Genomic DNA, 22,087 nt, shown 5'->3' on the forward strand with positions numbered 1-22,087 from the left:
TTTTTATCATTTTTACTGTGTTTAAAACGTATGTTATATTTTTTTAACAACCTTATTTTTCAGTAATTTATTTAGAAAATAAAAGTCTTATTAATTTGATGGCGGCACATTCTTTTGGTGGACTTTAACGGATAGACAGCGACTGTTGTCTCCTTCACCGAACATTCATTGTTATAACAAGTACACCATATATTTCACAATAAGTAGGTAATACTGCAGCGGCTCAATCTGTGCATAATTGCCACCCGTCAACATCCATCTGCCAAAAAAGTATAAAAGTGATGCCGCTTTATTTTGAATCCTGTCAAAAAAGTTATAGTTGAATTTACTTCAATTTTCAAGAATATATACATGTCATAATATATGTATTATTAAGTTTGTGGCCTAAGCCTAAATGTTATCTATAAATTCTCAAAATTCCCGGTTTTTTCCCAAAGCTCTTGGATTTTGAACGTTTCTTCCGGTCCGTTCAAAATTGTCAATTTTTCCCATCATTAATTTTCTCAAATTTTCCTTTAGACATAGTTTTCCCAAAGAAAGGGGTAAGTAGAATTGATCTGGTTGCATAAGAAAAAAATCCTTTAGTTTTTTATATATGCTTTGTAAAATTTTCGAAACAAAAAATACCCTCATCTTTGAATTAGAGACGGATTTCCATGCAGAAATTTTCGAAGAACGTGAAGTAGAAGATTGGGTTGATAATGAGACATTTTTTTAATTATAATCTATTTGCTTCAGATGAAATTTAACTGAAAATTATTTTATGCATTTAAATAAATACTTTGTTTCACAAAATAAATTGTTTGTGCATTAATGTAAGGTGAATCTTCGGATTTTTTCTTCGGAAAAGAATTCGATACAGAGAGTTATTCATATGGTGATCACTGTTCTTACCAATGCTCACAGCTAATCTGTCCAACAGGTAAATATTTCAGTCTATTACGCACAAAATAAAATATATGTAATATCACAGTAATTGATTGTCAACTCCTACAATACGATTGTGTGCATATAGCGTATGTGTGTTTTGAATAAAAAGTGGATAGCGTGATGTTCACTGGTGTAGTTGATAGGCGTTTTTTTCTCATTTCGTACCAGTGAGTGTTCTAGGGTAATTGGAAAATAGTATCCGGCGTGCTGCTCGAAGATGAACCGTTTATTGTGGATAATGTTGAATCATCAAACTCACTATTGGTTTTATACTCTGATGACTCGTATTCGGTAGCCATTATATTCGGAACCATGTTGCTAATAAAATTATGATCGAGATTTGATTTTTATTCTGACTCAAAGTTGATTTAAATTCTGACCATTTAATTTTACACGTTTAAGCACTAGCATTCGCTGATTTTAACTATGAACCACTATAACCCTATCTCAATTGTACCCTTACATCTACATTAATATACTACATAACACACGTTTTAGTTGAGGAAAACTGCTAAAATTGGGACCACACTTAGTATACCGAAAGCCTAATAGCCTGACTATACACATTTCACTCAAAATCGGTTAAAAATACAAGCACACCAAGCATAATTTTGAAATCAACATAGATTGTTTTTGAAAGTACAGACTCGCGCATACCATTTACGCAAACTTTTTTTTTCGACACCCAACGCGCGCAGATTCCGATAGCCTTATTTCTCTTCTTCTAAATGAAAATCGTATTTAACAAGAATATATCTGCGTAGTATAAAAATACTTTTATATTTACTAGCCTTGCGAATATACTTTGCGAATAACCTTCGTATGTAAAACAAATATATAATTAGGGGTAATATCGAACACAATTTATATAAATATTTTTTATTTGATAAATCCTAAATTAACTGTAAAATCTCGTTTTAATTATTTTTTACTTTATTTGCACATCATACAAATTAGGCCAATTTACGAAAGAACGCGTGCCATTGTTTAGTTTCGCTGATAAATACGATTCATTATATATAAACGATTGTTTTGCCGAACATACGTCACATTTGCCGTTGAGAGCGCTTAGTCCTCTCTTCGGATAAATAAATTGCGTGTCTTTGTTCGAATAAGAGCATTAAGATGCTGTCGATGAAGCTCTTATTTTTGCTTTCGCTAATTGGATTAACCTATTCAGGTATTTAAAATTAAATTTGTCTTTCTCAGGATTTAATTTGTTATCATTGTAATTTTCAAACATATATTTATTGTTACAATTTATATGTTTCATATTTACTGATTCTTATTTTTATTGTTTGTGTTATTAGGTAATTATTGCAAAAAGTTTTTTATATTAATAAGTATAAAAATGGCTTCATTTAAACCATGAAACAAAATGGTCGACATTTTTCTATAAATATAAAATGGCGATTTGATATGAAATTTATTTTCATTAATTCTTTGAATATATAATTGTTTTCGTACTTATATAAAACAGCTTCTAAAGAAGTTATTTATTACATACGTCCAAAGTTTGACCTGTACTAATATTTTTACAGTTACGCCTTCCAACGACGAAAAAGTCAAAGCATCGCCAATATGGAGCACCGTATATACCGTAAAAGGAGTCTTAACAATTCCTTATGCAGAACTAATGGAGCCTTTCTATGCTTGGTAATAATTTATTTTTAATAATACATCTTTCATTCTTAAATTAAAAATATAATCCTATATTCGTATGTTTGAGCTGTGAACTCGACGACCTCTTTGATAAGCATAGTGTATTTTTCTTACAAACGCCGATAACGCAACGTTTTTAAAACGCATTAAATTTTCCTTATATTTATAATTTTTATATACTTTACAGGTATGATAGCGAAAATGGACGTTCAAGAATCGATTACTACGGAGGAATGGTAAAGACTTATCAATTGTCGAAAAAAGCCGTCGGCGAGTTCGGTACTAGTATTAAATTAGCGCCGGTCACTACAGAAGAACAGCAGAACGTTGAAACATGCTTGCAGGTGAATGGAACACAAGACAGCTCTGTGAACGTTCAATCGATACTTCCCGATCTTACCAACTTTAAACTAATAGGTTGTTATATATTCTAAAATTATTATTTCAATTTATTTAATTTATTGAGTAATACTTAAATTATTTATTATCCAGGAACTGAAATGCTCAACGGAGAAAAGACTGAAAAATGGCACTATACAGAAAAGATTGGTGAAAAATTCAATAAGTACACAATGTGGATCAAATATAAGAGACCTAGCGATATGAAAGCCAAACTTCCAGTACCAGTACGGTAAGTCAAGTTAGAATAATAGAATTTAAAGCTGACAGGATTAGTTGGTTAAGGAACGTTTATTATATCCGCGTGCAAATATCCTTTATTACTTACTTTTTGTTACAATATTCACTCACTAGCGGATTCAAAAAATTAAGGGGCCATTTTTAAATTGAAATTTGCAAAATTTAACATAATAGGTAAAAAATGCATTAAAAATATGTGATTTTAAATTAAAATTACGATATAAATAATAGTAAATATGATACATACATAGTAGTGTATTTTTTTAAGAGAAAACTAATTTGGTGTAGAACCTCTTTCAGAAAGATTAAATTAAAACAATGTGAAATTTTAATGGAAATAAATGTTTTATTATGTCTTGATATTATTTCAAGTTAATTATATACAGATAAAAACAACATTATTTCCGGGGTCTTGATTTGCTGAAGATAAAGTTTATAAAGATAAATGTTTGTTGCGCAACAGTTAAGACGGGTTATTCGTGGATACGTCCGTAGGCTACAGACGTTTGAAGTAAATTGCTAGTCCAAAGCTTAAGGTATTTCGTGATCCGCCTATTTTCGGTGGGACGACCAAACCGAAGAAGGGTGGCGAATTTATTTGAAATAAATTAGAAACGCCTATGTACTTTATCTATTCTTGAAGCGATAAATATTTAATTATTTATGATTTATGGCGCATACCGTAATCCGTTAAGTGGTCTCCCACGGTGTCTCATTTTAAACGAAGAAATTCATTTTTTCTTCGATGCCTAAAACGCTTTTATCGCGATTGACTGGCCCTTTTTTATGATTATAATTCAAGTTATCATTCCAATTGTGAATAGAGAGTGTTCTAATTAATGAACCCGACAATTTTATTAATTATTTTATATAATATTTATATTTTATATAATATTTATTTATAATTACGTAAGAAAATAAGATTAGAGTAGAATAAAGAAGATAATATTATTATGAACATGGATTGTTATTTATCAATCATATTAAAAACACCAGAGATTAATTTTAATTTAAATTACAAAATAAACTAATCTTCGTTTTTTTGCCGTTGTAAATCAGTACAAAAGTTTTTCATCTAGGATTTAAGTCTTTGTCTCAATTAATATATAATAAAGCCAGATCCAATATTCTTTCTTTATTAATTCGATTTCCTAGCGTCGTAACGCCGAAAAACTTATTTCTGCAGAATCGACACTGAATGGTAAACTTAATAAAATTCGTAATAAAATTTCACAAGTCTCAATCACATGTCTTATTTACCACACTATTTTCTCGACTACATTTTTTCCAAATTTTAAAGAATTCGAACCCCTATTCAATCCAATTAGAACAATAAATCTAAAATTTTCTTTGATCAACTACCTCCTAAATTTTATACCAGGGTACAAAAAAAATCCAATAAAAAAGGATTTTCTTAAAAAATAACTTTCATTTCGCACAAACTTTTCAAATTCCTTTTTTATTTAAATATAATTATTGAGACTTATTGCTAATATTTAACAGCTATGCTTAGTGAAGCATATTCCGTAGATTATTCGGGTAAAAATGTACAAATAGTTGAAAAAAAATTGTGTATGCAATACCTGCTTTTGTTTTTACTTCGCCAGCCATCCCTATCATAAAAAGAGGCCGACAGGCCATAGCGGCGCAGTCATTTCTCTGTTACATAACAGAAGTACTGGGAAGTACTAGGTAATGTTAGACTTGCTTGAGATAAAGGAAAGGTATTCCTTTTATGTTAACACGTTCGGCATATCGTAAAAAATATCGAACATGTTAAATTAAATTTTAAAATATTGGCCACTGTGATTTTCTGCATAGGTAGGAAGGGCCAATATTTCGACCCTTTGGGAATTAAAAGGGATAATATTATTCTACTTTGATATTCTACCCTGATAAACCTACTTATGTTAATCCCCTACAATCATTTAATTCATCGCTTTTGTTTTTAAGCGATGTTGACATCATCGTTATCGTAGTTCTAAGGCATAAAGATATTGTTTTCAACTATGAGATGTGAGGATTTAAAAAAAAATATTTTCAGTACTGGTATTTCATAATACTGAAGGTTAATTTTTGCCCCAATATCGGTTATAGTATATACTTTAATCTTACATTAAGCTCAATCTGTCTACCCAAAAGGGTCGCAATAAAAACAATCATGCAAGTATGTAAAATTTAAATAAAGGGAACTAAAATATATTCATATAAATCTGCTGTGAATAATATATTTAAGTATGAAAAATTAATTGTAATCTTTCCCTTTAAACACGTTCATTTCGGGCTACGCATATGTATGTTTTTTGAGAACCTACACACATATACATATCTAGAAACGGATTACGCACCCACTTGTCATTAGCCATGTGACAAAAAAACATGTCAAATTCAATAACAGTTTTAGCTTCTTACCACATACATACATATGTCATCATTAAATTTTGATGAATCATTAAAAATAAAATTTATGAAAATGTTTACAACTAATTATAACAAAATAAATCAGATATGTTAAGGTCATGTTTTTTTTTAGATATCTTCGATTTTATATTTCAATTTGTTTCAGTTTTATATTTATTATTATATTAAATGAAAATATTACTAGCATATGTATTTTTTGTTATGGTCAATGTTTCAGTAACTAGTCATAGTGTGACTTTTATTGAACATATTTGATTTATTGCACAAATTTTAAATATATATATAAATAAATCAGGTGTCAGTGTTGGGTGGCGGTGTCGAATGCTTGAGAGTCCTTAAGAATTGTTGTGGTGTAGCAGGCATAGTAAAAAATAGAGTATTATTGGATTAGACAGACAAAGTATCAAGTGATCTTTGTGTACAGGATTAATCTAAATATTCCCACTGGTCGACTCATAGTCATAATTATAACGCAATACTATTCTTTTCAGTTACGAGATGCGTGGTTTTAATTCACTGCTCGGATCACATTACGATCATTACTTCTTAGAATATGATGAGTATAACGTTGATGACATTCCTAAACAAATCTTCTCACTCAATAGTAATTTTTTATTTTATTTAATGTACACTTTTAAAATATATTTCTATATATATACAAATACAAAAATATATATATTTATTAGATATGACTTGCGTCGGTTTTCCTGGTCCTGGTATGGCACACGTTTATACGTTTAATCCAATAAGGGAGTTTATTCATCCGGTCACTACAGAACATCTCGATCATGAATTTAATAGGTATTATGATTAATATTTTTAAATTCTAATGAATATTCTAATCTCTAATATAACACTTTAAGATTTGTAAATAAGCATCAAAGAAAGTACGACAATGGTTTCGAACATACAAAGAGGAAGGATATATTCAGACATAATATGAGGTAATATTAATTATTTAAAAATAACTTGTTCTCTACTTAATCATTTAAAAAAATACAGATACATTCAGTCAATCAATCGAGCGCATCTTGGATATTCTCTAACCGTTAACCATTTGGCCGATCGTTCCGATTTAGAAATGTTGGCTTTACGTGGCCGCCGTTACACTACTCCAAACAATGGAGCTAAACCTTTTCCTTATGACCAAACACTTCAAAGAAAGATGAAGGACAAACTTCCTCAAGATTATGATTGGAGGATATATGGAGCTGTTACGCCCGTTAAGGGTAATTTTTCATAATTTATTTATATTTTTGTACAACTATGAACAGTCATATTTAATGCTTAGATCAATCTGTATGCGGATCTTGCTGGTCTTTTGGCACAATCGGAGCCGTTGAAGGTGCTTATTTCTTGCACAATGGAGGTCATCTGACTCGTCTCAGTCAACAAGCTTTGATCGATTGTTCTTGGGGGTAGGTGCATCTCATATATTTATTAAAGATCATCACGTTAATTTAATCTATTAAATAATAGATTTGGAAACAATGGATGCGACGGCGGTGAAGACTTCAGAGCTTATCAATGGATTATGAAACATGGAGGTGTTCCATTAGAAGATGAATATGGAGGCTATCTTGGACAAGATGGTTATTGTCATGTCGATAATGTCACTCTGGTCGCTCCTATCAAAGGCTTTGTAAATGTCACCACAAACGATTCCAATGCTTTGAGGGTAATATGACAAATATGACGAGCAACTCATTGTTTCAATTCGTTCACCTTGTAGATCATATTAATACTATTATTATTTTAGTTGGCTATTTACAAACATGGTCCAATATCTGTTTCCATCGATGCTTCCCATAAGACCTTCAGCTTCTATTCTCACGGTGTATATAATGAACCAAAATGGTAAACTTACATTTTTCAATATATTTATTATATAGTTTACTAATGATTATTATATTTTTAGCAAAAATAAAATAGATGAATTAGATCATTCAGTGTTAGCTGTCGGATATGGTACAATTGGAGGTCAAGATTATTGGTTGATCAAAAACTCATGGTCTAACTATTGGGGTAACGATGGCTATATCCTAATGTCTGCTAAAGACAATAATTGCGGCGTAGGAACGGCTCCTACATATGTGGAAATGTAAATTTTTAAAGATTTCCCATATTTTTTACAGTAATTGTCTCACAAATATTTGCAATAATGTTTAAATTTAATCATGCTGTGCATAACTAATTCTTTTAGCAATAATCTTTAAATTTGTAAGCCTTCGTATTTGTAATTTTATGCTATTATGATCAATTAGATTTTTATTAAATATTAGAATTTATGTTGTAGTTTTATTGAAAGACTTGTTATGTTTTATATTTAGGTTTGACCTTTGTCAATTCACAAAGGTTAAGGTAAGGTAACGATTAAATGATGCGAAATAAAAAAGAATGGTTTAGTCATTACTGCTGAAAATTGCCCATTAACTACTACTGTTAGGAATTTCTACTACCTGCATTGCACCTAGTGAATTTAATACAAAATTATCATTATGCAATATTGTCTTTGTTGTATGACAAAATTTTTTGGAACCTTTGCATATTTTTATCGAATAAAATCTGTCATCTTAAAATCCATCTTTCATCAACATTCATGACCTCTCCATCTTCAGAAAGGCATCAGTGAAAATCGAGGAATATTAGTTAAGCATAATAATGAATAAAATATCTCGTATAGTACTGAAAAATTATTTTATAACTGAAATTAAAATTACTTATTTTAGTGCATTTTACATTGAATTCAAACTGGTTTTAATACTTTCAATATCATGTAAATTTTTATTTCAATTTTGTTACATATATAAAAGAGAATAAGCAATGTGAATGAGATCATTTTATCGACTTAAATATTTTGTTGCGACCACACACAGATGACCACGATTGTCTCAAAATTTACAGTAATTTACTGTGACCAAAATGGTCATCCATCACAAGGAAACAACGCAATAGCGTAAATGATCCGTGACATTCCCGAAAATGCAATACGACCTTGAACGAGCAAATGTCGCTTTTTAAAGGCGTAGACCTATTTCACCGTCCTGCGAAGCGACTGCAGCGATTGGCTGTATGTTCACTGCATAATTGAGATTGGTCCTACATAAGTCCCGGACTCCGATGAGGAGTCAGGTAGTAAGGGTCACAAAGTCACCAGCAGATTCACCCCGCCTGGCACGCGAAGATATAACCTGAGACTCCCGAACACGATCATCACAGCAAGAGGAACTGCCTCCTGACACTCGCTGCAGACATCTAGAAGAACTCTGAGAATCGTCAACGGACATCATCCCTGCGCCAGCTTCTCCACCACCGCTTGGAGAAAACGTCTCGCCATTAACCGTCCGTCGCAACATATGTAAATATTGTGATAAAAATTCTAGCTAGATTATACCCTGAGTCTCATTGGCTACGGATTCACACCCCTAGTTCACAAACCCTCAAGTTTATTATTAAAATTATAAAATATTTAAAAATGTGAACTTTTTTAGCGCTTATAGCACAAAATTTGATTCTTGACGCAAAAGTTCATTAAAAAGTTTCCTCTATAGAATAGCATAGTGAAATATTTAAAAATTATATATTTTAAATTAAGTTGGGAAAAATGTGAAAAAAGCTTATTTATACCAATTATGCAGCGTGTATGCACGTATTAAAATTGATCCCGGGTGGCCCCTCATAAACATACCCATTGTGGTTGCTTACCGATCACCACATTAATAACTAATTGTTGAGAGAGTAACAAATAGTAATATTAATTAAGTTAGTATTTTTGTTTTTAAGTGATACTTGATTCAAAACCAATGACTATTTATATTAAAAACCTTTACCGAACAAAAACTTTATTCCTATTGAATCCACTGCTGTCCAATTTATTTAAACGCAAAATACAATGTTAAGTTTCGCTGATAAATACGATTCATTCCATATAAACGATTGTTTGACGGACATACATCATATTTGTTGTTAAGAGCAACTAGTCCTCTTTTCGGATAAAAAAATTACGCATCTTCATTTGATTAAGAGCATCAAGATGATTTTAATGAAGTTAATATTTATACTTTTGCTATTTGGATTATCTCATTCAGGTATTTAAAACCGTTATAAATATGATTTAGTTTGTTATCACTGAAATTTACACATATAAAAATGGCTTTTTCCAAGCCATGAAAAAAAATGGATTTCTAAAAATATAAAATAGCGACTTGATATAAATCTTTATTTTCATTGATTCTTTAAATATGTTATTGTTTACGTATTTATATCAAATGTCCAAAGTTTGACCTGCACCAATATTTTTACAGTTAATATTTTCAACGCCGAAAAAGCCAAAGCATCGCCAATATGGAGTAGCGTGTATACCGTAAAAGGTGTTTTAACAACTCCTTTCACAGACGTAATGGAGCCTTTCAACGCTTGGTAATAATTTATTTTTATTAGTATATCTTACCATTATTAAATTAAAGATATAATGATACATTAGTACGTTTAAGCTATGAACTCGACGACCTCTTTGATAAGAATATTGTATTTTTCTTACAAACACCGATAACGCAACGTTTATAAAACGCATTTTATTTTATTTATATTAATAGTTTTTTTATATACCAGGTATGACTGCGAAAGTGGACGTTCAAGAATCGATTACTATGAAGGAATGGTCAAGACTTATCAATTTTCAAAGAATGCCGTCGGCGAATTCGGTACTAGCATTAAATTAGCTCCGATAACTACCGAAGAGCAGCATAATGTTGAAACGTGCTTGCAAGTCAACGGAACGCAACAAAGCTCCGTGGACATTCAATCGGTACTTCCTGATCTTACCAACTTTAAACTAATAGGTTGTGTTATAATTATTGAATTATTCGTTCAATTTAAATCAAATTATTACATAATAGTTGTATTATTTTTAATCCAGGATCTGAAATTATTAATGGAGAAAAAACTAAAAAATGGTACTATGCAAAAAAGATTGGTGAAAAAATCAATAAGTACACAATGTGGATCAAATATAAGAGATTTAGCGATATGAAAGCCAAACTTCCAGTACCAGTACGGTAGGTCAAGTTAGAATAATAAAAGTCAAAGCCCGTAGGAGTAGTAGATAGAAGGATATTTTTATACCTGTGTGCAAAAATTCATCATTACTTATTTTTTTATTACCATTTGTGTAAAAAAAATTCATTCAACTTTTGTAAGACAATGGATATCTATTACAAAATTTAGTAGGAAGTTTCGAAATGGCGAGAGTTCTCTCACAGATTCTCCTTGACAATGAATGAATAAATGGTGCATATATAAAGTGGGTGGATGCTTTTGAAGGCAATGTTCCACTCCTTTTATTTCTTGTATTCGCCGAATCATAATTCAACACAATACTATTATTTTCAGTTACCAGATGCTTGGTTTTAATTCAGGGATCGGATTTCATTACGATGATTATATCTTAGAATATGATGAGTACAACGTTGACGACATTCCTGAACAAATATTTTCACTCAATAGTAATTCTCTATTTTATTTACACTTTTAAAATATATTCTTATATATTACATAAAAATTTATATTTCTTAGATATGACTTGCATGGGTTTTCCTGGTCCTGGTGTGACGCACATTTATACGCTTAATCCAATGAGGGAGTTTATTTACCCGGTCACTACAGAACACGTCGATCAAGAATTTGATAGGTATCCTGATTTATTTTATAATATTTTAATATTCTAATTAATATTATACTACTCTCTAATATAACACTTTTAGATTTATAAATAAACACCATAAAAAGTATGACAATAGTTTGGAATATACGAAGAGGAAGGATATATTCAGACATAATATTAGGTAAGATTATTTATATAAAAATAACTTGTTCTTTGCTACAAATAATTCTTTAAAAATAGATATATTCAGTCATTTAACCGAGCGCATCATGGATATTCTCTATCGGTCAATCATTTAGCCGATCGTTACGATTCAGAAATACGGGATTTACGTGGCCGCCGTTACACTACTCCAAACAATGGAGCTAAACCTTTTCCTTATGACCAGATACTTCTAAGAAAGATCAAGAACAAAATTCCTCAAGAGTATGACTGGAGGATATACGGAGCTGTTACGCCTGTTAAGGGTAATTTTTCACAATTTATTTATATTTTTGTACAAATATGAATAAAATAATATTTAATATTTAGATCAATCTGTATGTGGATCTTGCTGGGCTTTTGGTGTAACTGGGGCCGTTGAAGGTGCTTATTTCTTGCATAATGGAGGTTATTTGACGCCTCTCAGTCAACAAGCTTTGCTTGATTGTTCTTGGGGGTAGGTGTATCTTATATTTATATTAAAGATCTAATAGATCATTGCGTTAATTTAATTTATTAAATAATGGAGTAGCATTGGAAATCTTGGATGCGAAGGGGGTGAAGACTTCAGAGCTTATCAATGGATTATGAAATATGGAGGTATTCCATTGGAAGAGGAATATGGGGGCTATCTCGGACATGATTACTATTGTCATGCTGATAATGTTACTTTTGTCGCTCCTATCAAAGGCTTCGTCAATGTCACCACAAACAATCCCTATGCTTTAAAAGTAATATGACAAATAAGATAAACTACTCATTGTTTTAGTCGTTCACCTTGGTTATCATATTAATACTATTATTATTTTAGTTGGCTATTTTCAAACATGGTCCAGTATCTGTTGCTATCGATGCTTCCCATAAGTCCTTCAGCTTCTATTCGCACGGTGTATATTATGAACCAAAATGGTAAATCTCATACTTCTCAATATGTTCATAATATAGTTTTCTAATCATAATTATATGTTTAGCAAGAAAAGGCTGGATAAATTAGATCATATAGTGCTAGTTGTCGGATATGGTACGGTTAGAGGTCAAGACTATTGGTTGATCAAAAACTCATGGTCCAAGAATTGGGGTATCGATGGTTACATCCTAATGTCTGCTAAAGGTAATAATTGTGGCGTAGAAACGATTCCTACATATGTCGAAATGTAAATTTTTGAAGATCTCTTATAATTGTTACAGTAATTGTCCCAAAAATATTTGCGATAACTGATTATTTTAGAAATAATCTTTAAATTTGTAAGCCTTTGTACCAGCCGCGTATGGTAAGATATTTTCCCTTTTGCTCGCTCGCGTGTTAAATGCCAAGAGTGAGATAAGGGTGTGCGTTACATGCTTATCTCTCATTCACTCTCGTCACTTAACACGCGAGCGAGTGAAAGGGAAAGAATCTCACCATACGCGCCTGCTTTGTACTTGTAATTTTATGCTATTGTGATTAATTAGACATTTAACAAGTATTCGTATTTAATTTGTAGTTTTATTAGAAGATTGGTTACTGTTTTTTTTATTTAAGTTAATCATTGTCAATGCACGAAGAATTTTAATAAAAGAAAAAAGCGTCTCTTTTTCTTGCATGTTATTAGGAAACCAATTTATTTACCACTGTTTACTTATTTATTATCATTTCCCCTATTTCTGAAAAGTTTTAAATATATTTTGTGATTTTCACTCAATAATGTGAGATAAATTCGATAAGAATTTTGGGAAAATTGAAATAATTACAATTTAAATATGGGCAAATTGAAATCATTTTTATTTTACATATACTCCACAAAATTATATTATAATAAATCGCAAAATTATTGTCTTATTATCTTTCAGAAATATGGAACTATTATAAACTTTATTATTTCTAAGTTACTTTTTTAAATAAATAATATTTTTGTTAATAATTGAAAAGAGTATTATTTTTTATATATCATACTTATAATCTTATATTAATATGAGAATAAGACGCTCTCTCACATTTATTATTTATAATAATTTATTTTAATAAATAAATAACATTTTTACTGAAAAACTGAAGTTAAGTATAATTTTATATATATTAAACTTTGATTATAGACAATATTTAATGATAAATTGTTTTTAAAAAGTCAAAATAGAAAACGTAAAAATACATTATAAATTGTGTATTTTTCTGTTTTATTTTTAATGATTTGGTTAAATTGAAAGTTTATCACTTTTAAATAAAACATGCCAGTTTATTTCAAAGTGTACTAATTTTAAAGGCCAAATTCATTGCCCAACATATATCGACGATTTTCGCTCATTTTATATTTAAATTTGAGTACATCCTCTTTTCGTTCTTGTTTTTTTATTTACTTTTTACATAGTTTAATAAACATCTATGTACCTACAATAATAGCTATGAGTCATAAAAAATGTACAAATAGTAAAAATAATTTCGTGTATGCAATACCTGCATACTTCGCCAGCCATCCTTATTATAAAAAATGAAGACGGCAGGCCACGGCGGCGCGCTTATTTTGCTGTTATATAATATAATTACTAGGAACTACTAGGTGCCGTTAGACTTGCCTGAGATCAAGCTAATGTATTCATTTTATGTTGATACCTTTCGTATATCGTACAAAATATAGAATATGTTAAAATAAGTCATAAAAACTAAAGAATTTTCATCAAATGTACGTGGATAAAGCATTCTTAAAAATATAACTGACCGTTAACACAACACCAAAAAATAAACCAGCCAGCATTACCGTTTCTCCGAACAGACAATCTATACAATTCCATTGTTGCCGGATTAATGTAACCCAGGACGAATGCACATATTTAACAGCTGTAATATCATAATAATATTCAATTTCCACCCTAAATTAGCAATGATTGGTCAATAAGTCGAGAAGTTGTAAATCTCCAATTTCTCTGATCGTATCCGAACGCTGCTATTTAAAAAATCACTTCACCTTCCATTTCAACTTACAATGCATCCATCGAAACTTACGCCAAATTAACATCAACGAAGCTCAAAAAAATTTAGCTGCTCCCACAACGATCATCAGGTCTAGTCTCGTCAAATCAATTTGAATTTAATTCGTTTTTTAGCATGACTTGAAGACTTTACGATACAGCATTACTTTTAAGAATAACACAGCATGAATATTTATCATAAAATTCATTTATTCCACAAATTTATCGTGTTAAAAAATGTATAAATTTTTGCAATGTAATCTTAAAAATAAATATGTCATTTTCGTAGTTCTAAGCCATGGAGATATCGTTAACAAAAAATAAGTAATTAAAAATAAAAAAATAATATTTTCTGTACTACCGGTATTCATTCATTTTGTAATAATGGAACGAGGTCGATAATGTAACTAAAGGTATTGCAATCTCTAGTTAAAAGGACATTTGCATCGATTCGGCGTAGGAGTTATGATATAAGTGCCGAATGAAAGCTCTTATTAAACAACTAAAGTTAAGTTCCATTGCAGCTTTCTTGCTTATCTATTACTGTGAAAAGGGAAAAGATCAAAATCTGCATCACCAACGATTATTGAGCCCATACAGATGTATTATAGTAAAATTGAAATCTTTGTTTTTATCTGATAAACGTCTGATTCAAGCGTAATTTATATTTTATTTTCATTACAAATCTGACCATCATGACTTGACAGGTTTCTCAAATGCGTTATAATTGCTTTAGAACAATAAACTTTGCAAATTAAAGTCACCGAACATTAACGAGTTGTTGACACCGCCCCTTAGCAACTTTTGAAAAGTGCTTTATATAGTAGACGCTATGCCGAGAATGCAATGAATTGTATCTCAACGCTACTAGCTAAAAGGTACTAGGATATACATACTAATATAATCCGTACACCTATTTTTAAAGATATCTCAAATTGTGGCGATGTTAATAGAAAATCTCCATATCAGTTCGAACGTCACTCCAAGACATCGACGGAAGTATTTCTGTTTAAAAAACCTCCGCATAAACTGTAAGAGAATTCCACCAGGCAAGGTAATCTGAAAATGTGACTGCTAAAAGATCTACACCTTTATTGAAAGACATCCACGGCAACCCAAGGTCTTTCAGTAAAAAGAGTGGATCCGAATCTGTGCGAATACCCTGAAACACTTTCAGTTCATCAGCATATACTAAATTTTAGTTATTAATTGTAACATATATGTCGTTAATAAAGAGCAAAATAAGCAGAGAACCCAGATTGGATCCCCGTGGTACTCCAGAATGAGCGAAATACTCATCGAAGCGACTTCGAGGTTTGCAAACTTTAGCCGATGTAATATTTGTTTTATTGCGGGGGGATTTTTTTTTCATTTTTGGCATTAATATAGTTGTACAATAATATATTTTGCGGTAATAACTAAATGTGTTCATCTACCCCTGTTTTAGAATATAATTCGCAATTTTATTTTACAGGGGGAGGGGGAGTCGTTTCAAAGAAAAGTGCAATAATTTCGCTCTCTCGTTGTGTAATTTCCAGCGGCGGCGCTTTTCCGGGGGTTGCGCAGTTTGCAGTCGTCGTGTCGGCGCGCCGGCCGAGCTTCAGTCGCGGCCAAACACTCGAGCTGTAGCGACGTCGTCCATGGCGGAGCGTGGCGCCACACTTTGAGCGTCAGTGGCCTCCCCCACCTCCGCAGAGGCCGCCACCATGCGCCGTCTGCTAGTGTTCCTCGCCGCCCTCTTCGTCTTGAACGCAGGTATTTATTTTTAAATTTTTCTTTTAAACAAAAAATGTACTATGATAAACAACCTCATTCGATTTTACACAATACGCGATCAAATTTCAAATTAATCATGGTCGATATTAAAACCGTTAAGGGTTTATATTAAAAAAGTGTACAAACGTCAAACGAATGTTTTGTTTTTTCGGGCGTTATGGCCAAATCGATGAAACGTCAAACGGTGACAAACAAAGGATTTGTGTTTTTAAAATTATTACATTAAATTTAATTAACTTATTAAATTACAATTACAAACTTAAAATAAAATATGTTTCAATATATAAAAAGTAATACTGAAATAAAAGTAAAACAAGTTTAATAATCATAATTAGTTCGATATTATTTCATAATATTTTACAAACAATAGTAAAAAAAATATTTTTAATTTTATTATTATTATTTTTTTTATGAATAAACTTCAAAGTCAATTAGTTATATTTATTAAAATACTTCTTTCAAATTAAAATCTCTATTAAGATCAATAATCTTGTTTTGAAAATCATCTAGAATGTTTTCAACAGTTATATAAAATATTAGAATGTTCTTAGATTGTTTTCCACAATTATTTTTCGTATATTAATAACGTTTATTAAAATAAAAAGCGTTATTTGTATTAAATTGTATATTGATTTTAATATGAGTGTTATTCTAATTGTCATAAAATATTAAATGAGTAAACTTATATTAAATTTAGATAAGCGAGCTACGATATCAACTAAAATAAATAATTATTTTCCATTCTTGGTTTTTAAATTTTTATATAGTTTAATTCCTGGCTAAACTTTATTTTTGCTCAATAACGGATCTCATTATAATAAAGCACATCACTAGAATTAAGTGTCAGAGATTGAGTATAATTAATCAATGATACCATAAATTTCCAACAGCAGCAACCTCTTGGATTCAGATCATTAAACTTTTGGGACAGTTCGTCTCTTAAAATACGTTTATGTAACTTATGTTTGTTATTAAACAGTAAAAGTGATCGTTCATTTTTTATTTTATATATTATAATAAGAGTATATGATTGTACTAGATTAACAGCTAATTAGATCAGTTATAACCAATGCTTTCCAGATTTAGAGAAACATAAGTATTATATTTTATCATTAAAATAAAGATAAAATTAGATTGTAATACGCTTTAATATTATTTAAATATTAATCCGATGGTCTTTAGAATATACGACAAAACCAAATTTAAGTATACACAAAATGCCTAAGCTCGTTTGTCCTAGTTGATGTAGCTTTAATAAACTTAACCATTTCAACTTTAAATTTTAAAGTATGCTCTTTCTATTGTATAAGGGTAATTTATTTAAAAAAAATATTTTCATTAACCCTAGTTATTTTAATTTCTACTTTTTTACTAGAAAATGTTTTAAATTGTATACAACGTCTAAAAAGTAGTATTTTTGTTGTATAATATTGTATGACCAATACGATAGACACGCGGTATAGTTGATGACTAATAACCAAAAGACCTGGGCTGGAATCCAATATGAACCTTTGTGTTTTCCAATTTATATCGTATCTAAGAAATCAGAGTTAATAATCATTGTATAATGATCATTATAGATCAGGTTTTCCTAGATTTTCCTAATTTCACTGATGAATATCGTGATAATTAATTAAAATCGAGCTAGGTCGTACATAATAAGTAAAAAATTCTAACAAATAACCACTATAGCTTATAGAAAATATCATACATGTACTATAGAATATAAATAAATAATCGAGTTTTTTTGTGAAATAATTTTTTTTTTTATAAAAATACTTTTTTTAATATAATTTACTTTGAAACGTGCTCTTTTTATTATTAATGTTTATTAAAACACTTCAACAACGTTGGTGCTCGCTATCGTTCGTATCAGGTCTGCCGGCAGCCGTTTCGCAATACGCGCTTATAATTTCTCGACTTGCACTCATAATTTCGCGCTTCGCTCTCTTAATTCCCAACTCAATATTTAACTAATTTTAATAATTAATATACGTACTTGTTCATGTAATACTGCTATACTTAGTCTGCAAGTCGTCTTGAAGATTGGGTTGAACTCGGAATTGATGTGATTACTTAACTAGACCTGGTCTATTGTCGTAAGACACGTGGCTATTTCCATTGGTCTTCAAAAGATCGAGTTCTGCTGAACTCTCGTTAATTTCAAGTCAGAAGTGAAATGATTTTTAGGTGTTAAGTGCGGTTTTGTTCGGGCTTATATAATCTTAAGAATCGGGATAAGTGTACCGCCCTTTCCAGTTCTCAATCATCTGACCAATGTGATGATTGAGGGCGGAAACCGACTATTTGTATTTGTCTCATAAAGTTCTAATTAGACTGTATGATCGCGATTGCTAAAAAACCTTAGTTTTTATACCTTTCGTATCCATAACATACTTTTTTAAAGTTAAATAAATTAATTGAAAAACAGTTGTGAATATGTTTTTTATTTTCCACTCAACTTAATTAAAAAAGAGCAAACAAACGATTCAATTCATGTTTCAGTATTATTTTCCGTGAAATTTGACTGATTACATTTCGTCAGGGTGTGAAAAATCGCCCCTGCGGTCTTGTACATATTTTTTATATTTCAAATATGAGCCCCACAATGGCCAACGGGGACACGCTCGTAATTCCGCAGGGTGTAGTTGGGTTAATTTATACAATTCCCGCAACAATGGGAATGCAATTAAAGCGAAACGTCGGCGGTCAACGTTACGCCGAAAAAGCCATTAATTTTATTTTGTTAATTTACATCGGGAATAAAACAAGCATTTTTATGTCTGGTAATGAAAAATAATTACCAAAATCTTTTTCATGTTTATTTTCGCGAACAAAGTTACCATTTTCACCGGAGTTTCCTTTCAGCGCAATTCGATAAATGGAAATTTCAGCACAGTAGTGTTATTATTATTTAAATGCATACACACTCATCCCTTGATTTACGCGGTAGATACGTTCAAAGAAATATATCTTCAGTGACACGCGTGCACTTCAAATATTAACTCGGGACACACTGCATGGGCAGTGGAAGAGGTTCTAGATGTAGGTCAAGTGCAAGAAGTGGCGGTAAGCCATTAATTAACACATGCCTTTGTACATCACCATTACGTCTGTAAACAAATATGTCTGATTTGGAATATTAAAAAAAAAGTTTTTTCTCAACCGCGTAAATCGAGGGATAAGTGTAATGGCAATTACGCAAAGTTTACTTATATAAATACCAATAGCTTGCTCGTGAGATCAGTACTATTTATAGTAGAGACTCTTAAACTTTTTTGTTTCACGGCTCCTAATATCTAAAAGAAAATCTAAGGCTCTCAAAAAATTTAGTTCTTAATGTAAAACAGTACTTTATTTTCTGTGTGTATTTTATTAGATATAGTGAAACACTTCATTCACTACCTTATTAAGCAAAAATAAACTTTATTTCTGCTACAGCTCTCAAAAACAGTCTGAAGAGATAACATTGTATATTTAAATATAAAAAAATCAATATCTTGATATTTATTCTCATGATTTATTTCAGTCTCCGCTTAAAAGGCACGATCTGTATTTATGTTTTATTTCCAGTAATGATATGTTGTCATAAAAGTTATGATTATCATTGCTGCCTTATCCAAATTACTTTCATTCAATTCCACTTAAAATAATTACTTGTTTGCGAAGCCTGACGGTGTACGCGTTTATAAGTTTATTTAAGTGCAAAGTTTTTTTTATATAAATTATTTTTAATCACAGCTGATTCAATGGATGTTCAATTTATGCAATGATAAATATATACATATCTGTTCCCGTCGCAATATTTCGTCACACAGTCTCAGAAGATGAGGTTAAACTCTTGAGATTGAGTCGACTATGATACCAGATCTGACGATCAAAGTTGAAAGCAGTAACTTTCTCGAGCTTCTTAGACCGATTCGACCCTCGAAATTGAAGTGGGAGTTCTGTTTTTGACTGAAGTGATTCAGAACGGTAATTCAAAACAGAACTAGAATTATTATTATAGTCTAATATATATTTTGTTAGACTTATGCTTTTCGTGCATCTATATAACGCCAAACTAACAACGTCGTCATTTTATTGAATGGAAGATCCTGGTTTCTGTACCTGTTCGACGAATAAATGCAACGCATCCCTTTGCTTTTGGTACGATCATTTGATTTTATTCGTTTTAATGCAAGTATTTTAAAATGGTTAATGGATCTGTTTAATTAGTTTAGAATAGCATAGTCCGTCAGGACCAGACCTGAATAGAAAAGAAATATATAAAAAATAATCCCTAATAGAAAATATTTATACATGAAATTCACGTTTTTGGTTCTACTTTTGAATTTTTATATGCATGATAGAAGGGTTAAAATGTTACTGTAGAATTTAAAATTATTACAGTGAGAATTTTATTTCGTGTGTATTCTTAGAAGTAATTTTTTTCCTTTTTTTTTGCTCTGTAATTTTATCACTCGTGATTTTATTTTTACCGTGTTAGTTCATCCTTACTTATGATAAGCTTGATAAAAACTTTTCAACGAGTATAATAGCCATTATGACGCATCGGGAAAACCTGTCATTTATGATGGTCAAATTTGTAATATATATAAAATAAAATATACTTATGTTACGTTTCTGTTTTAGTCACTTTTAAAATATAGAGAATTAAAGTATTGAAAAGCATTTGTAGATATATCCTGATGACATGACTGAATTCATCGTAAGCTAAGTGCCCGTCCTTATTTTAATGTGATTATCTCACTACAAATTCAGTGACTGGTTATATTCAATACTTTGTAAAAGTTTTGTATATCTATTTATACAAACATTTATTTAAATTAAATAAAATCAGTATACAAAAAGTGTATATAAAAAACACGATAGCAGTATAAATTAAACAACAATAACATATTACTACTTTAAAATTATATAAAAAATAGCTTTTTGTGATTTTTTGTTTCAAAATAGTATAACTACTCACTTAAACACGTTATATGACCTGACTAAATTAAAAAAAATCCTGTTTATCAATTGTATATAATAATTAGTTTTAATTATTATTTTCTCTCGACCATAATCGACCCTTAATAATGTCATATCGACCCCTAACGTAACCAACGTTTTTTAGCAGTGTTTTAAAAACCAGTAAAAACAAATACGAAAATGAAAATGAAAAATATATATACTATATCACATATCTGGGCTTATCAAAATTCACACAAAATTTAGTATATATAAAATGTTGAAATAAAAGCTACTGTTGATTTGAGTAAATTAGTATTTTTTGTGCGGGCCTTTTTTTACTTTCTTATTAAAGATCTAGCTGATCACAATATAAAATTGATGTTATGGTTCGGCCAGGTTTAAAAGCTTCTTTGCAATCCCAACAGGTATCAACAGCCAAAGCACGACTAACGTAATTACCTATTATCATTAAAATTAGTGAAAACTATTTAATAATGCCACTTACACCATCTGTGATAAAAAAAACAGAATCAGAAAATCAAATTTTTATGAATAGTTTTTTGCTTTAAAACAAGTTGATGCAATTTTCTTAAGGCTAGTAATTCTTGTTTCAATGATTTAAACTTGAATTTTTGTTATAAAATAGATTTTTTTTTTAAATTTACATTTAAGAACTTAAAAATTCATAACTTCGTCGGCTGCTACATATAAAATGTTCAAAAGCTAAACCTGCATCGAAATAAAATATAAAAAATAGTTTTTTTTGCTTTAAAACAAGTTTTATAATAAATTGATCGGACCCCCATACAAGCTTTTATGAGACTTGCAATTTAGTTAACGCTATCAATTCGTTTGTTTTGAAGATTAAAACTTGAATTTTTGTTATAGAATAGAGCT

The 22,087-nt window shown here is 30.4% G+C and overlaps 3 protein-coding genes across 7 annotated transcripts in view; all 3 read left to right on the forward strand.

Moving 5' to 3' along the window:
* The first annotated feature begins 1,975 nt into the window (after positions 1–1,975).
* On the forward strand, positions 1,976–7,938 carry LOC148231696 (digestive cysteine proteinase 2-like). Its single transcript, XM_088191267.1, has 12 exons — positions 1,976–2,110; positions 2,472–2,586; positions 2,780–3,009; positions 3,085–3,223; positions 6,144–6,256; positions 6,339–6,453; positions 6,516–6,596; positions 6,655–6,881; positions 6,944–7,070; positions 7,132–7,330; positions 7,412–7,509; positions 7,571–7,938. Exons 1-12 carry the CDS (start codon positions 2,056–2,058, stop codon positions 7,755–7,757), a joined length of 1,686 nt encoding a protein of 561 aa, XP_088047393.1. The 5' UTR covers positions 1,976–2,055; the 3' UTR covers positions 7,758–7,938.
* Positions 7,939–9,582: 1,644 nt separating this feature from the next.
* Positions 9,583–13,413, forward strand: LOC148231697 (digestive cysteine proteinase 1-like). Of its 2 annotated transcripts, none has more exons than XM_088191265.1 (12): positions 9,583–9,740; positions 9,957–10,071; positions 10,264–10,493; positions 10,571–10,709; positions 11,044–11,156; positions 11,227–11,341; positions 11,415–11,495; positions 11,555–11,781; positions 11,846–11,972; positions 12,045–12,246; positions 12,327–12,424; positions 12,487–13,413. In XM_088191265.1, the coding sequence occupies exons 1-12, from the start codon at positions 9,686–9,688 to the stop codon at positions 12,671–12,673; spliced, it is 1,689 nt and encodes a 562-aa protein (XP_088047391.1). In that variant the 5' UTR covers positions 9,583–9,685; the 3' UTR covers positions 12,674–13,413. The 2 variants fall into 2 exon arrangements, with proteins under 2 accessions (XP_088047391.1, XP_088047392.1); XM_088191266.1 differs by having other exon boundaries at positions 12,048–12,246.
* Positions 13,414–16,013: 2,600 nt separating this feature from the next.
* Positions 16,014–22,087, forward strand: part of Hasp (Hig-anchoring scaffold protein) — a 51,240-nt gene continuing 45,166 nt past the window's right edge. For all 4 annotated transcript variants that reach the window (XM_088191253.1, XM_088191252.1, XM_088191250.1 and 1 more), the window contains exon 1: positions 16,014–16,213. In XM_088191253.1, the coding sequence (XP_088047379.1) occupies positions 16,165–16,213 (49 nt within the window). In that variant the 5' untranslated portion in view covers positions 16,014–16,164. The remainder of the gene's footprint in view (positions 16,214–22,087) is intronic.

This window comes from Plectrocnemia conspersa, unplaced genomic scaffold, assembly GCF_051122295.1.
Source record: "Plectrocnemia conspersa isolate PC_06_02 unplaced genomic scaffold, ASM5112229v1 ptg000009l, whole genome shotgun sequence".
Classification (NCBI taxonomy): domain Eukaryota; kingdom Metazoa; phylum Arthropoda; class Insecta; order Trichoptera; family Polycentropodidae; genus Plectrocnemia; species Plectrocnemia conspersa.

Bases quoted from the DNA above. Each gene is read 5' to 3' on its own strand.
- LOC148231696 (XM_088191267.1), top strand. From the start codon at position 2,056: ATGCTGTCGATGAAGCTCTTATTTTTGCTTTCGCTAATTGGATTAACC. The intron at 6,257-6,338 runs GTAATTTTTTAT...TATATTTATTAG, and splicing joins ACAAATCTTCTCACTCAATA to ATATGACTTGCGTCGGTTTT. The intron at 7,331-7,411 runs GTAATATGACAA...TTATTATTTTAG, and splicing joins ACGATTCCAATGCTTTGAGG to TTGGCTATTTACAAACATGG.
- LOC148231697 (XM_088191265.1), top strand. From the start codon at position 9,686: ATGATTTTAATGAAGTTAATATTTATACTTTTGCTATTTGGATTATCT. The intron at 10,710-11,043 runs GTAGGTCAAGTT...TATTATTTTCAG, and splicing joins AAACTTCCAGTACCAGTACG to TTACCAGATGCTTGGTTTTA. The intron at 12,425-12,486 runs GTAAATCTCATA...TTATATGTTTAG, and splicing joins GTATATTATGAACCAAAATG to CAAGAAAAGGCTGGATAAAT.